The following is a 16,512-nucleotide window of genomic DNA, read 5'->3' as shown; positions in this document are numbered from 1 at the left end:
TTTTAGTCACCTGTTCATCAGAAGTGGTTTCTTCAGCAGAGCCATGACATTCAGCTCTGATGATAAAATCCAAGTCCCTGAGCCTCTAAGGGGAATTGAGACCATTGCTAGAGCGTTTTCCATGGAAGAGCAGCATGTTACCTTATCAGTTTTCTACACTAGCCATCCTGGATTGCTGCTGCATCCAGTTTTAAGAATGCTGAAAGAAAAGCAGGGAAGCACACCTCCCTCCTACTGTAGCTGCTCACAGTGTGACCTACGCCAGCTACACTACAAGAAGCACTGGCCGAACTCTGCTGCCATGAGCAAAAGTGGGATCTCTTTGCCAGAACTGCTGAAGTCTTCATAAGGATGTTGAAAGCACTTGTGACTTCTGCATCGACTGTGCCTTAGCCAAGTGTTAGCCAAAAAACACCACCTTGGTGTTTTTTGCAGTGGTTGTTGTTATGAAAGTATTTTCAAGGCCTATTCAAAGCTATCAAGTAGTTTTACCCAGAAAACATTTTCAGAGCAGGTTCAAAAGACTAAGAAAAAGTGAGCTTAAAATTAGGGAGCTGGGAAGCAGCTGTATGCGTCCTGGTTCACTTGACCTGAGCTCCAAGCAGAGTTTTGTACCTCTATGTCCAAGACCTGATATCATCTCCAGGGGGTTGGGGCATGGCCAGAAGCAGACATTTAAGTGGCTATGAGAACTTAGGAACACTTTATTAAGTTGAAGGTTTGTTGCTGGCTATACAATAACTAAATTTTGGATTTCTAGATCCCAAGGAATTTATATGTTTAAATTCTTTGAGGCATATAGGAAAGGCAGCACTACCTGGTGGAAATATGAAAGCAAAAAGCACTTACACAAGACAATAAAATAAAATAATGGTTAGAAACTAGTAGTGTCAAACAGAGCCTTAAGCTAAACGAAGTCACCACCTTGGGCTAACACTGGTTCTGAAGTCATTCACTGCTTTTGAAGACCTTTTCCTTTGGTTTCCACGTGCTGTCAGCCACAATGGTAGCTACTCAGCAACCTTAGGACTTCAAATACCAGTAACTTGTCTCAGACCAAACTCCTGAAGTTTGGGGAGTTGAGGTTGTGAGGAAGTGAGGGGTTGCAGCCCCTCAGGCCTGGGAGATGCCTGGTGGCCCTTGCTAGTGCTGGGGAACATGGGGTCCTTGGCTGCAGGAGGTGGTCACTGGTGGTGTGTGTGTCACCAGGAGCCATAGCAGCGAGGCCAGCAGCCTAGGACATGTCAGTGGTGATGAAAAAGAGACAGACTTGATCTCCCCTGAGACTTTGAGACCCTGAACCTGCAGCTGTACCAAAGGAGGGACAAGCCTTGTGTGCTCATCAGGCTGGGAAGTGGTAACCTTTGTAATGGCGAAGGCTGGGAACTGGTGAGCCCTGGAGCCAAGATGGCTGCTGCTCCCCCTGCAGCCACACAACAGGGCCAGTGCTGTGGTAACAAGTGAGTTGAGAGCTTTTTCCACCAAAGCCTCCATGCCAGGGGAGCCCGGGCCCTGCAGCAGCACCAGGAGAAAGCAGCAAGTGACAGCAGGGGGACATTCCCTGCCACAGGGGACGGCTCCAGCGGCTGACCTGACCCACTGCCTAGGGAGGTTTGCGGCTCACCAGGAGACTCTGGTGGACTGGGGGGTGAGCAAAGGTGGCGTGGTGATCCAGACAGAAAAGACCTTGAAAAACAAAATAGGCTAAAGAGGCCCCAGCCCAAACATACCCACACAAATGAGCATAATGGGGGATGTTGTCACAATTCTGTTGGGAGCTCAGCTTGACAGGATTTCCCTCCAGAGGGCCTGCACACCTACGAATACAGGCTGGTGAATACACAGGAGGAATTAGGGGCTTGTGTGCAGTTGCAGGGCTACAGTCTCATTGGGATCACAGGGTGGGTAGTTCACAGAACAGGAGTGCCGTGATGGATGGGTGCAGGCTCTTCAGAAAGGACAGCTGGGAAAGTGAGGAGCAGGGGTCTCCCAGGATGTTAGAGAGCAGCAGGAAGGCATGGACCTCTGCCTGGGGGTGGGCAGCGAGCTACCTCAGGGTTATGTGTTAGGATTAGGGGCCTGACCCACCTGGGTGATGTTGCTGAGGGTGTCTGCTACAGACTGCGGAATCAGGAAGAACTAGGTGAGGCCTGCTTCAGACAAGTTGGAGAAGTCTCATGTTTACAGGCCCTGGTCCCCCGGTGGACTTCAACCACCCCAATACCTGCTGCAGGGACAACACTAAGGCACCAGGAGGTCTCTGGAGTGCTGATGATAACTTTCTGACACAGATGAGGAGCTGATGTGGGCAAATTGGAGCATCTGTCATACAAGAAGCAGCTGTGACTATCCAGCCTTTAAAAGGGAAGGGCCAGAGGGATCTTATCAATGCAGGTTTGTGGAGTCTCCATCCTTGGAGATATTCAAAACCTGACACTATGGTCCTAAGCAACAGGCCCTAGTTGCCCCTGCTTTGAGCAGGGGAGTTCTACATGTTCTCCAGCGGTCCCTTCCAGTTTTTGCAATCCTGTGAATTTTACAGAAAGGGAATTTTGAAGACATGGGAATATCTATGTCCTTTTTCTTGCACTCACAGCTAAAGCTATCTCTACCAGGAGTGGATCAAATAACAAACATACCCGTGACTGATGTACGATGAAGTAACAATAAAAACCACACTAATATTACACAAAACATTTCTGAAGATTTTAATGGGGACATTTACTGGAAAATTCAGATGAGGAAAACATGGAACATTAACACGTTATCAATTAATGACATTTTGAAAAGAAAAAATTCAAGAAAGACGAAGAGAATATTGGGAAAACACAATGACGACTGAGACCCGTAACATGACTACCCTAACACAAGTCAAGAGCTGACATGAAGCATCAACAGTCTTTACTGTTAACCTGCACATGGCCAGGCACTCTGAATACAAACTTAAATTGAATCGATTTCAGCACCAGTGAAAAAGGATGGCTTTTGTCTGCTCCCAGATCTTTTGTAATGTTGAATAAATATCGAAGATTTTAACAGTCCTGTTTTCCCCCCCCACACACAAAGCTCCCTGAACTGTGTGTTGAACTTTGCCAGATTAGCAGCTGGACACAAAAGTGTCTTCTCCTCTTCTCCCCCTTATATTTCCACACTTTGGAGAAAAGTGATTACTTGTAACTTTTCTCACAAGAAGGAATACAAGGAATTCTTAGAAGAAACTAAGACACCAGAAAAGGACAGGAGGTGACGTGTAACCCAAGCTTTCAAATCTGCTGAAATGATCTATTCATGTTAGAGCTTTCCCACTGCCCAAACTGGATGCTGGATGCAATTTCAAAATTCTACACCCATTTAATAAATCTTGCTCCTGCATAGATGCACTTTAATGAGTTGCCTTTTATTACTGTGTGGAAATACAGGAATTTATTTTTGTTGACTTGCTAATAATGAAGTTTTATTCAAAGTGCAGGGTGTTCTCGATATACACTCAATCCTAACTGTGTATAATTTGGACAGAGGTATTTGGTTCTTCCTAATAACCACTCCATTTTGACACGTGGCACAATCCAAGATCTAATTATTATCTGGTCTATATTAAGTTAGCTATATAATACGGAAACACGTATGAAATCGCATTTTTCTGAAGCATGACAACGTATTGTCTCTTCCAGCCTCTGCCCTCAGTAGTTAACAAAAAATTAGTTGTGTGAAAAAATTAAATATCAAGACTGTTTTAAAGCTCCTAGATCTGTATTTCTGAATAGCAAACATTTTAAAACATTACTTAGTACAGTTTAAGAATCTAGAACATTTTTTTATAAAACTGTATCGGATTAAAAATAAATATCTGTTGCTCAGTGTTCAGGCGAAATACTGGACTTAAACATCGTTCATTCCTTTCCCAGAGTTCAATGCATGAGCACACATTTCCTGTAAAACACACAGACTTTACCTAGAAACCAGGTATCTTCAAGTAAGAAAAAAAATATTTCACTTATACATAAAAGTTCATAATTTCAGCCATGATTCTTTTTATATTAAAATTCTTGTATTTGCAACTATTACTGAATAACTTCAAGACACTCCTTGATACGTATTAACATAAATACCACCACCCAGTTCAATAACGTTGTACCAAACTAGCTTGTGTTTTAAACCTCGTCAGTGCTAACAGTCAAGAGCTGGGACTAGATAGTCAACTGACCTTCAGAACATACAAATCAATAAAAATATGTTTATTACTGTTTTTCTCATTCTCAGGCAGAAATTTTTTCACAGTCCTTCAATAAGCAAACCCAGATGCTATGTTGCTGGTTCTACCTTATCAACGTCTTCCTTCTTTGCACCCTCCTCTCGGTTTTTGCCCTGTTGCATGGTAAACACCGACGGGCCCAGCCTTAGGATCTTCCCACTGCCCAGGCACTCATCGCCCTTGTAGAACACAGCAAACTAGGAGATGAACACAGGGAAAGTTTTTTTCAGCTTCTGCAGGCTGTGCAAGGCCTGCTGGACAGTGATTATATGCATCTATATTTGTTCTAACCAAATCTCAAGAAAAAAAATTAAAAAGCACCGGAATTGCTGACTCACAAGAGTTTAAATACAAGTCTGATAGTAGAAATTTCCTGATGAACTTCTGCAAGATTATCTGATAACTCTTCAGCTACTGTGGTGGAATGGTTTGTTCCAAAAAGCTTCCTTTCCCACAGGAGATGACACACATAACATCACCTGCATCTCCACTGTACCTTCCCTTGACAACTCTGCCCAGGCTACTGCGGCACTTCTCAAAAAAGGAGGGGACCAAGGTAGCCTGCTGCCAAAGGGACTACTGAGGCAGACCACCTGGAGGAAGCAGCTGGGACTCACATCTGGGTTCATACAGGAGAGGAGGAGCACAGACCTCCTGGCCTGTCCCTCTCAGTAAAAAGCCCAGTTACAGGCTCCAGGCAGTCAGGGGTTTCTCAAACCGACCATCCGCTCTGGCAGCTTACTCACTTCTCTTACTTCACCCCTCTGTTACAAACAGCCCTCAGACAATTGGCCTCAGGATGTATCCCACAGAGGCCTGGCTTTGGGAAATGCAGGAGATGTTTGAAAACCTCTAGCTCATAATGGGATGGCGTACACCCTTGTATTAGCGGTGTGGAGAGGCATCACCGCACATTACCCATTCTGGAAAACGAGCTTTGCTGAACACAGATCCTCACTAAACAAATCTGAACACTAAAACCACATTACACAGCCTAATGACTTCTACAATCTATTTCTCGAGGACAACAACAGATACCAGTTCTGCATATATAACTGATTATCAGAGACCTTTTCATATACTTCTAAAACTTGTAAGCCAGCCTCTCAGAACACATGGATAACAACAGGCTACCTTAAGCTGGAAACAAACATCTTGTAAAGTAGTGGATAAATAACCAAAACAGAGCTAACTGCTCTCACATGCAAATAAATCACCTATTTTGTTCCAGCTGTTAAAAACACTTCTCTGTTTTACTAGTTACTCTATTTTAAAAACCCAAAATGGCAAGAAAGTCGCTTCTAACAACTTACCTGCCCAGGTGTGAGAGCTCTTGTTGGCTTCACTAGTGTCACCCACACACTCCCATCTTGGTTTAGAGTCAGCACACAAGGCACTGGAGCAGAAAATGGCCAAACACCTGCCAGTTAATCCTTATGTTCACATTAAAACAAAACCAACTTTCATCACCAGGTGAAACAGATCTAAGTCAACACACCACCACACAGAATTGTTTGATAAAAATACTACAGAAACAGAAAGGCAAACCAAACATTTCAGCTGTTTCTGCAAAACTACGCTGAACACAATACTACTTCACAAACTGAATAAAAAATAACAGAAAAGCCACAAAAAAAAAACAGAACAAGGTTTGATTACCCAGTGCCATCTGGTGCTGAAACCTGAAATGACATTCCATCATTTTATCCCTAATGAGCTCTGCAGGAGGTTCCTCTGCTATCCAGTGCACCCGATTTGTCCGCAACAGGTCTCTGTACAGAGCAGGGTGATTTGTTGATGGTGCCTGAAAATACAACGTTTACTCAGTGGTGATGTTTTTGCCAAAGAGCCTAGGACTGTTGTGAAATGAAGCAAAATACAGAAGCAGCACCAAGCCGTAACAAAATAAAGGTGAAATGAGTACAAAACCAAGCATTTATTAGCATTTATCAGCTTCCAGGTGGAAACCTTTAATGAAATAATATGCTAAAGCAAGCCCGAATTATTTGTCAGTCTTCTACATCTCAAGAGTCATGTCACTTCTTATATTTTTTTCTCCAATCCTATTTCTGCCTTCTTCAGGCCGAGTTCAGACCTCTTGTTGATTTGTATCACTCTTCCTTTTGTTCTAGAAGCAACAAGTATATTTCTAGTGCTGCAATATAATGAAGAAGCTCTTTCATTCAGAAAAAAAATACACAAGACAGTTTATATTTATAATCTAGGCTATGCTGCTAATCAAATCTTCAGTATCCTACTTCTGGACAGGTACCGTCCTTAGAATTGAGGAAAGGACATTATAAATGCAATCCCTCATACTTTTTTTTTTAACCTCCAAAACATACTGCTGTCATATGAGAAATAAAATTGAAGATGCAAGTTAGACATCTTTGCTGAAATCAAGAGGATTTGCTTTATAGAAAAGCAGAATTTAAAACCTTGGAGTCATTTCTCACAATGAGAAAAAGCAGGGACAAGCACTGTATGAAAACAAGGATAAATTCCATATATTTTGTACATCGTTACTGAACAAAATTGAAGTCTGTACAAAGGGTGGCCTGCCAAGCCCCAGTCACTCCTTTGTTGGGGACGTGTTGCACACACACAGCCTTAAGTTCTTAGTGGTCCTGTCTGCTTCCTCTCAACTCTGTTTTGATTATATTTTTTTTTCCCCCCTCAGGCAAGTCAGCAAGTAGCAACACACCTCATTATAATCATGTCAGTATCAAAATAACAACTTTAAGAACAGTAGGAAACATTAACGAAGCTGGTGAGGTGCAGAGCCCCAATCACCTCTTATGATTAGTCACTAAAACACCAATGATTCACAGTAGTATATTCTGCCTCAGTTTTCAAAACGATAAAACTGTATTACTGGCTATTACCTCCTTTACCAGAAAAACAAAACAACAAAACATAGTAAACCAAGACAATACACTGTACTGTGTCATAATTATTACAGGGAACTCTTACTTTTTTTGAGTAAAAAATGAGAGCTCAGTAGACTGGTTGAGTTTTTCCAGTGTTTGCCATTTAAGTGGAAAAAGCTTGCTGCCAAAATCTAAGGCAATCTTCCACTCACCGAAAGCCAGTCTGGACAAGGTGTTTCAAACCCGCAGATGCTGCGCTAGCTGGCACTTGTTTCCCCCAATAGGAGAGCCAAGTATTCTGCCCAAGGTAGGATCACATTCCGTACAGCAGGAGTCATGAAATGCTTGCATGAGGCATTCACAATGCCAGTGTTAATTAACTCACCACAAAGATATCTCCAGTGCTGACATCTTTATCTACAACAAACCAAGCATCCTTCACATTTGTTAGCCCAGCCCTCTGGCCTATTGTGTAGAGGAACCAACCTAAAAAACATGAAAATGGAGTGCTGCTAGCATCTTTTACTCTTTTACTTTCAAAAAATATATTAAAAGCATTTCCCCAAAGCTTTACCACTAAGCAAAGAATAAAGAACCAAGTGTTTTAGAGAAGCGTGCCAATCACAAGTTCAGCCAACATCTACTTGAAAGTTTCCATCTGTACCTGAAGCACACAATTTCAAACTAAGCCGTTTCTACTGCGGTACTCTTCCAAAAGCCAAACTTTTCTCTATTTCAGTTGACTTGTGGTTTTGCTATCAGTCTTACTAGTTCCCCTTACTACTGTATGTAGCAGTAGGACATCCCACTTCCATATGTTACGTGGGACAGGAGCTCTGTTCTGGCAGTTAGAGCTGAGGAGAGAGCAGAGGAAGCATACAGAAGGAAGGGAAGAGGTAACCTGCCCATTTCTGGCGATGTCCTACTGTCCATCACTAAGGGGCATGATTTTTCTGCAAAGTTTAGATGATAAAGAATCTGGAACTGAAGTAGTCACTTTAGAAGAATTAAGTGAACAATGGTCTCTTGGTAAATTAACAATTAGTTAGTAGCAACAGAGTAATCCTAATAATTTCTACAATTTACTTCCTTGCAACATGAAACAAAAAAAATCAAGTATCAGTTGTAGTTCACAGCTCTACATACCGTTTAAAGCAAGCTTTCCATGATCATTAGAGAAATCAAACTGGAAAAAATCTTTAACTTGTTTGGAATTTCACAAACTTTTTCGTTCTAAATGTAAGCAATATTACTCCATTTCTCTAAAAGCAGTTATCGAGGTGGGTTAGCCAATTACCTTTGTGTGTTCCCAGCACCTTCTTATCCTCAATGGAAACAAAGTTCCCTGGTCGAGGTTCTAAATACTACCAAACAGCAAGAGATTTAAGTTAAAACATGGCCCCCAAATACTCAAAATATATTTCAAGTTCTGTCACTACGTTCTCTTGGAGTTGGAAAATAGCTGTTCCACAAGCAAGCACTGTTCAAGCAGCTTACTGCTGCTTCCCTCGGGCTGCCTGTGGGAGAAAAAGCAGGAGGGGCAGTCCCCATCAGCACTAATCCTGTGCTTCACTCCCCCCATCCTCATTTACGTCAGCGAACAGCGGGTTTCAACCATTTGCCCCTCTCATATCCCAGTCACACGTCAGAGCCTAGCAGGCACAGGAGTGAGTTCGCTGAGTCCTGCTGATGCAGAAAGTGATGGGCTATGCACCGGTGGAGGGGCAAGCTTCCTCACACAGGCTGCTGGTGTTAGCTTCTGGTAGGCTTGGGACTGCAAAGGGAGATGCTACGTAGTGCCAGCCACCAGCTGGCAGAGATTTTTCCGTAGACAGAACCAGAACAGATCACAGAGATTGCCTTAGGTTTAACGTTACTCACCTCCAGAAGGAATTTTTTGAAGTTTCTTTCACCAATGAAACAAACTCCCATACTCTGAAAAGGAAAAGCGGTACTGAATCCATAGAAAAGCAGAGAAAGCCATTGGAAGTAACGTATATTACTCATCTCATCTCATAAAATGAACAAACCCGCAACATCTTCTCCAACATACGTAAACAACTCCTATACAGTATCAGTGAGAGCCATGCGCACAGGAGAGAAATAATAAAATATAGAACACATGTTCAGTAAAGGCATACGTTAAAACATCGGTGACTATATTGTACATATATTGTAAACAGAAGTCTTTCAGATAACGTACAAAACTGATATAAATTATATAGATACAGTCTATGTCTTGAAGTAAAACTTAAACAAGCAGGTTTTCCTTTCAGTTACTGCCTACATTCTTCAGATAACCATTTACGTGGAGAAATATAAACATTTAGAGCAATCAAGACTGTATCAGCACACAACTGCTGCCTCTATCACGTTTGTTAGGATCAAATCATGAAGTGTAAGTTCTTAGCCAGGGAAACACTTTTTTTTTTTTTTTTGACAAAGTGACTGAAGACCAGTAGGACTCAGTCTCAGCGAAGACATTCAAAAACACGTCTAGTGCAGAAGCCCTTGAAAGCTACGGGAAATAAACATCAAGGCTTCTCACCTGCTGTAACACAGAACACTTTCCTTAAGGCTTACAGCTTCCTATCTCATTCACCCTCACCTTAGTGCTTCTAAGACACAACGGCACACAAATTATCTGCAAGCTAAAATATAGAACTAACCACAGGCTCATAAAAGTACTTTTAAGCAGGCAGACAACTACAGAACTGCTTCCCAACCTATTCTATTATTGTTTGCTTAAACAGCTGATTGATCAGAGATTAAGTTTCCAAAAGTTCAGAAAAGTCCATTTCAGAGAGAAATACAAATCAAAAGAGTTTAAGTGTTACCATGCCTCTTTTTTCTTTAGCACATGATGAAGGCCATGTTCCGATGCTATCTTCTTTACGAAGCTTTTTGTTAAATCCCCTAAAGGAAAAATGGTTTTCCTCAAAGCATCCTGGGAGACCTGACTTAGAAAGAAGGTCTGGTCTTTAAAGAGGTCAGCTCCTTGAAGGAGTTTTACAGCTGCAAAGCACAGAACACAAAAAACAATTCAGTAACTGCCTTTAATATTTCAACTTCCTTTAGCATTTTGTTCAGTAATCAACATTTTAATTTTTATTATTTCCAAACCATGTGAAAGACAGCATTTTTCAGGGTTTTCAAAATCTAATTGAAAATGTTTGAATATTTCCTCACCCCTGAAAAGATACAGAAACATTCTGATCTTCTACAATGCAGAACCTGAAAAAACCTTGCATTGCCCCATCGATTACACTACTGCAAGTTTCACTGGCAAGAACATTAACGATATTAAAGATGGAAACAGCTCTCACATAAGGGAGAATGAATATTTAAACATCCTAGAGTACACCGTTTTTAAAATAATTTTGCACATAAATCACACTGCTATAAATCAGCGATGTGAACAGTCATCACAGCTATTTCCAGTGGGTGATCTAAGGAGAGGAAAGTTTGATTTTCTTCTTTCATATAAAAAGTGAGCAGTAAATGAAGCCTCCTGATAACCCAGATGAAATAAATTCAGTGTAGTTTTTCAATCATGTTCTGTCCACTTTCTTTAAGAGCTAATAGCTCTGGTGATGTACAAACTCTATTGGTGCATTGCTTGGCTGAAGTGAACACTAACTACGGGCCAGGAGCTCAGTCACAACTGTTACTACAAATTCTCAGTAACAGGGCAGGAAGCCTGCTTAGACTATTACAAGGTATTACAACTGTGAATCAGGCTGCCACAAGGACAGACCGCTGGTCCCACTGGAGCCATTTCAACTTCCCAGAAATAAAATCCAAGATGACGAAACATATAAAGCTCCTTAAGTCCAGAACAAACAACCGAAAGTCAAGAAGCTGTAATATACAAACATCACCGTGGCAGCTTTGCAAGAGAGGAAGTTTGCAGGTCTCTTTCCCTTTGGGTGCACTATGTGCTTCAGCTGAGTTACTTTCCTGCATTACGGCCCACAGCAGAGCTGTTTGGGAGATACCCACATTGCCATCCAAACTGCAATAGTTCCACGCAGAGTCAGACCCAGAACAGCATTAATCAAGCTGGCTCAGGTACTGGTAACAACAGAACCACTGTGGTGCAGGTATCAACTTCTGATTATGTACAGCCACAGGCAGGCTATTAAAGTGAAGAGCAAAACCTGCTGCTGCTGTTAGTACCTTTGCTGAGCTGGGAATTACGGCCTTAAAAATGTCTACACTTGCTGCACTTGTACCTTTCAATTGCAGTGTAGGCAGAACCTTAATCTGCCTGGGAAAATCTGGCTCCTACAGGGGAATGGAGAAGGCACTGAATGAAAGATTCTTTTTTCCCCCAGTAAAATTATACTGGAGTCCAATTACTGTATAAAACAATGTTATTAATTTTAACGTTTCAAAGGTCGTAAATCTAAAGATACTACCTAAGCATATCCCCATGATAAGGTCTATTATATACCGAATAGCCAAAGAATACATTCATTAAAAAAAAGAAACACATCGAGTAATTTTTACATAAGTCACTGAAATACTTGACAAAGATTTCCTGAAATGCTTCTCCAGGGTGTGGAAGATAGCCCTGTCTCCTTAATCCACATTACAGCTCCTCCAGAATGTGGATTACTCCTGAAACACTCATTCTTACCCCTCTGCACCTGGATTAGCAAATGTAACACTTGACTGGTCAGTGTAATTTTCAGTGAGGCAAATCCCCTGTTTTGCCCAATCAGCCTTCTAGAGGCTGGGGTTTAAACAGTAATCATCACGTGTGAAGTCGTTAACTTCCCCGATTACGTGACACAAAATATAGTTTAAATTTCTCTTTCATACCTAGGATGAAATATAAAACTACTTACTATTTCTAACTTCAAACCGGTTTCTGAAAAGCCCTTGTGGTCTTTTAGTGTATTTCTGATTAAAAACTTCCTCATCCTCCAGTGACGTCCTAGCATAATGCCCAGTAGCAATTGCATCGGCTCCTAGCAAGGAAAAAAAGGTGAAAAATAAACAAACATAAAACTCACAAAGGCACATACTTGAAATTCACAGTGTAAAGCAGGGCTATAAACATCTAGGAAAAAAGCAGAAAACAACGAAGGAAGAAAACCTAAGGAGAAGTCTTATACTGACAGGCATCACACCCCTGCTATTTAATCAACATGAACTGTTAATCAGCATGTTGGAATTTGTGTTTTTGTACTTTAAGGACCACCCAAGAATGTAAGATTTAATGCTCAGGTCAACATGCATCCCTGAATTAAATCTGCTCCTAAATATATAACAGTAAATTCAAACCCAAATAGTTTACAGATATTGAAATACTGCCACAGAGATGCACAATTTATGCACACAACTGAATTCCTGTTTTTCCCCACCTTTCCAGAAGTTGCTACCATTTTAGCATTTCCCCCGCATACGCTGTGTACTGATGCACTTCAAAGAGCCTTACCAAGGTTATCCATAGCATAGTGAAGAAAGTAGTTGAATTTTATATGCTTGTTACACACAATATCAGGATTAGGTGTCCTTCCCAATTCATACTCTTTTAAGAAGTCACTGTAAAATAAAGAGTCACACGTATATTAACATTATTAGCACTGCACGATACTCTCCAATACAGGAAGATCAGTTACACGGGAGAACTTGAGACCCAGTCATATGAAGCATTTTATGTAAGAGATAAAATATCCATCAGCTTTTAACCTGTAAAAAACAATGCTTGCAGGATTTTCTCCAGACTGAGGGCATGGTCAAACCATCATTCACAATCTTGCACAGTACAGATGATTTATTAAATTACCATTACTCAGGGGAGACACAGCTATCCACTGTGCACATCCTACTTATCTCTTACAAAATACTTATTTTTCAGAATTAAAAAAGCCTGATCAATTTTTCAAAGCTTTTCAAGCAGCCACCAGGAGATTGTGTGTTCCAGCTGCAAGGACACTAGCTTAATCTGTGAGAGCATACCATAAGCAGTCATGGGACCTTGCCTTAACTTTATAGACATTTTTTCCTGCCTTTTTTTTTTTTCCCCACTCAAAAAATAAGTATAGTTTCTCATGGTCAAATTGTAGTTTTTACACTTTCATGCAACTAAAATGCTTAGCATTATTCGCTTGAAAACATTTAAATAACTACTAATAAAATTAAATTAGCATACAGCGATGCACAGAGACAGCAGAAGGCCCAATGTTTGCTTTATTTTGCTTGCCCTCAGTGGTCACTCAAGTCAAAAGGGACAGAGGGCAGAGCCTGGAAAAGAATCTTTACCTGTATTTAAACGAACTACTGAATCTCTCTGATGCAAAGACATGAAACAGACTCTGTACAGACCATGGGAAAGACAAGACCTGAGATAGTTCTCTTGATAAAAGGTGGTTTTTGATGAATAATCCTTTAAAGAGAGACTTCAGGGAATAAATTCAAGCTCAGCGATGACAGTAAGGAAAAAAAGGCTTCTGGAACAAACCAAGATACTTACAACACTTTGCTTGGGAATGCTGTACTAATAAATGATGAGAAGCAAAAGGAAAGCTGATCTTCTGTGATCTTTGATTCATCATTTACAGCCATCCCCCACCCCGCAAGAGTTTTGATACCATTCATTCATTCTCTCACACCAAAAATGAAAATGGAGTGAACCTTCCCAGAACAGGACCATTTTCTTCACTGAATGTGCAAGAGTTTTGTGTTTAACTTGATGCCACTGCCATGTGGCACAGAGATAGCACAACTAAGTTATTCCTCAGTTTCTTCTAAGACAAGGTAACAAGAGCACTACTTAAAGGAGGAGGAAAATGAACTAATGTTGAATAAGTAGGAGAGAAATTTGGTTGTTACACCAATACCTCCCTTCTTCTCCCTTCCAAGAAAACCTTTCAGCTTTCTCCATGCATAACTTTCTTCCATTACAGTGGAACAAAGTCATAGGAAGAGCAAATCTGAACATCCACTTCAGAGAACAACATCAAATTTGTCAGAAATTTTAAGAAGGCTAAGTCATGATTGCTCTGTGATAAACTGGATTCAGCATATACTAATATAACGTACAATGCACTGCATAAATTACACAAATAAACAAGGGTAATAGCATCCCATGACATAATTTTTCCTCAAGCTACGATAATGTTGGGCCAGTATGTAGGAAAAAGAAATGAGCTGCAATAATGGCATTAACATGCATTCATAATAACTGTAGATAAACCTATTAATTTCAAAATTAACGAGTGTATTAAAACCAACAGTTAAATTGTGATGTTAAATGTGAATGAGAGAGAAAACAATTCTGCGTTTAAGGAGCGTCACTACTTCCTTTTAGCACCAATAATACTGCAATAAACTGCCTTTACCATCCTCACTTTTCACAGGAACACGGCACTATGTTAATCTCTTTCTGAAAGACCACCTGTTTTGAGTAGGTTTCTACCTGAATACTTCATTCCAGTATTCCTTCACGTAGGAAACCTGGTGAAAAGGGATATCGAGCTTCTGACAAACCCGGTAAGCATCTTCGCAATCTCGGTCGACGGAGCAAGCTCCTTGCTCATCCAGAGGGTCCCAGTTTTTCATGAAGACGCCCGTCACTTGGTAGCCTACCAAGGGAAGGCAAGGAATGACTGATAAACTGAAAATCTTATAGGGTGGGCCTTAGGACTGTGTTTTTCAAGGCAACCGCGTCCTTCAGAAGATGCGAGAAACTCTGTATTATGCACGCACCCTGCTAGGAGTTTCACAGTAAAGCTATCACGTAATATTTTCGCTAAGGGCAGAGCAATAGCTGACACCCAGATAAGGTGTTTATGAAATCCCCACGGCAACAGCACACAATGCCGAGTTGCTCCGGCTTCCCCCTGCACCACCGGCTCCCTCCGGCGCCCCGAGCCTTGCCTTCCCCTCTCCCTCAGCCCCGGGGGGACCCGGCCGAGACCCGACGGGGGCCCGGCCGCCCTCGCCCACCTCGGCGCCTCAGCAGCAGCGCTGCCACGGCGCTGTCCACCCCGCCGGACACGGCGCAGGCGACATGGCGGGCCCCCGCCCCCCGCAGCATCGCCCCGGCCAGGATCGGCCCGGCTCGGCCCCACCGCCCCTTCCTCCCCGCCGCCCGCCCCTTCCGCCGCCATGGCCCCGGGGGCCGGGCTTAGCGTGAGGGGAGCGAGCGGGGCTGGGCGGTTTCTGGCGAGCAGGGGCAGCTTTTCTCGGCACAGGGGGTTGTCTGAGGGCAGGTGGGACGGGAGGTGGGTGGAGGAGGCGTTATTAAGGCAATTAAAGTGTAAAAGTTAGAGAAGGTGGCCCGAATTTGCTGCCCTTGACCCCCCCCCCCCGCGCAGTCAGTGGGAACCACCTCTGCCAGCTGCTCATCGGCAGAGGACTCGAGTTGTACCGGATAAACCAAGCCACAGTTTGACCCAGTGAAAATCTTAATGTCTAGGATCGATTGCTTCATGTTCGCTACCATTAAATGAGGCAGCAGCTGTGCCACATGCTGCACGATGCAGGTCTGGAGGTCGGGGCAGCCCCCACCCATTGTGGACTTACTGCCGTGAAGTTTGGGCAAGTGACCTGCTCCTTGAAGGGGAAAAGTGGCAGAGTGGGATGCATCTACATGCCGTCAGCTCTCGGTGAATCCCACAACTATTCAGCTGGCCTGATGCCTGCTTTAGGACCATGCAGGGATATGGTTCGCAGGGTAGCTGACACAGCCCACTGAAAATTGCCAATAAAAGAGTTGTTATGGTCATCCCCCAAAACTGTTCTTAACTGACACATAACAGTTGATTCTCTCTCAGTTTCTGAAATAGGGCATAACCTAATTTTAAAATGAAATCACAAATACACCAATACTGGGAGAAAGAGTGGGTGTGGTGTTTCCTTTTTGGTTGTTTTTGGTTGTTTTTAAAGTGTCCCCCTTTGTTTTCATTTGAAACTGTACAAAGAACTAGCTTCTGCACCCTGCTTAAAGGCTACATGAAGACATGGTTTGAGTATTGCTTTAACTGAGCAGCAGACTCCTAAGTGAAATTTTAGTAAATGCCTTGGTTATCCATCTCACTTTTTGCAGAGGGAAAGCAGGAACAAGAAAAAGTATAGAAATTCTACGTCACAGTGGGTCATACTTAGTAGGACGGGGTGGCATGGTTGCTCCCTCTGACTCAGAAGTCTTCACAACCTTGCCAGAAGTCTTGGTTCACAAGTCTGATGCTGCAGTAACCACAGAAAAGGCAGCCATGGTAAAAAGTAAAGTACCTCCACCTAAAGCAGCCTTGTTCAACATCAGTATTTAACAAACTCATCTGAACACTTTTTCCCTATTTAGACAGTTGGTCTCAAAGTTACCAATGGATAGAATATTTCCAGAAGCTGATTAACTTTTATACGTTGATATACTAA

The 16,512-nt window shown here is 42.2% G+C and overlaps 1 protein-coding gene across 4 annotated transcripts; it reads right to left on the bottom strand.

The window, feature by feature from the left end:
* Positions 1-2,684: 2,684 nt before the first annotated feature.
* On the bottom strand, positions 2,685-15,235 carry TRMU (tRNA mitochondrial 2-thiouridylase). Of its 4 annotated transcripts, none has more exons than XM_048068493.2 (12): positions 15,082-15,235; positions 14,552-14,717; positions 12,569-12,675; positions 11,976-12,098; positions 9,965-10,137; positions 9,004-9,057; positions 8,420-8,486; positions 7,508-7,608; positions 5,912-6,056; positions 5,566-5,648; positions 4,321-4,449; positions 2,685-3,930 (listed from the first exon to the last, which is right to left on the bottom strand). In XM_048068493.2, exons 1-12 carry the CDS (start codon positions 15,170-15,172, stop codon positions 3,880-3,882), a joined length of 1,290 nt encoding a protein of 429 aa, XP_047924450.2. In that variant the 5' UTR covers positions 15,173-15,235; the 3' UTR covers positions 2,685-3,879. The 4 variants fall into 4 exon arrangements, with proteins under 4 accessions (XP_047924450.2, XP_047924451.2, XP_047924452.2 ...); XM_048068494.2 differs by having other exon boundaries at positions 14,623-14,717; XM_048068495.2 differs by lacking the exon at positions 15,082-15,235 and adding an exon at positions 14,842-15,019 and having other exon boundaries at positions 14,623-14,717.
* Positions 15,236-16,512: the final 1,277 nt, after the last annotated feature.

The sequence above is a fragment of the Anser cygnoides genome, chromosome 1 (assembly GCF_040182565.1).
Source record: "Anser cygnoides isolate HZ-2024a breed goose chromosome 1, Taihu_goose_T2T_genome, whole genome shotgun sequence".
Taxonomy (NCBI): domain Eukaryota; kingdom Metazoa; phylum Chordata; class Aves; order Anseriformes; family Anatidae; genus Anser; species Anser cygnoides.
The sequence above is the reverse complement of the archived record's forward strand: the minus strand, read 5'-3'. Positions and strand labels throughout refer to the sequence as shown.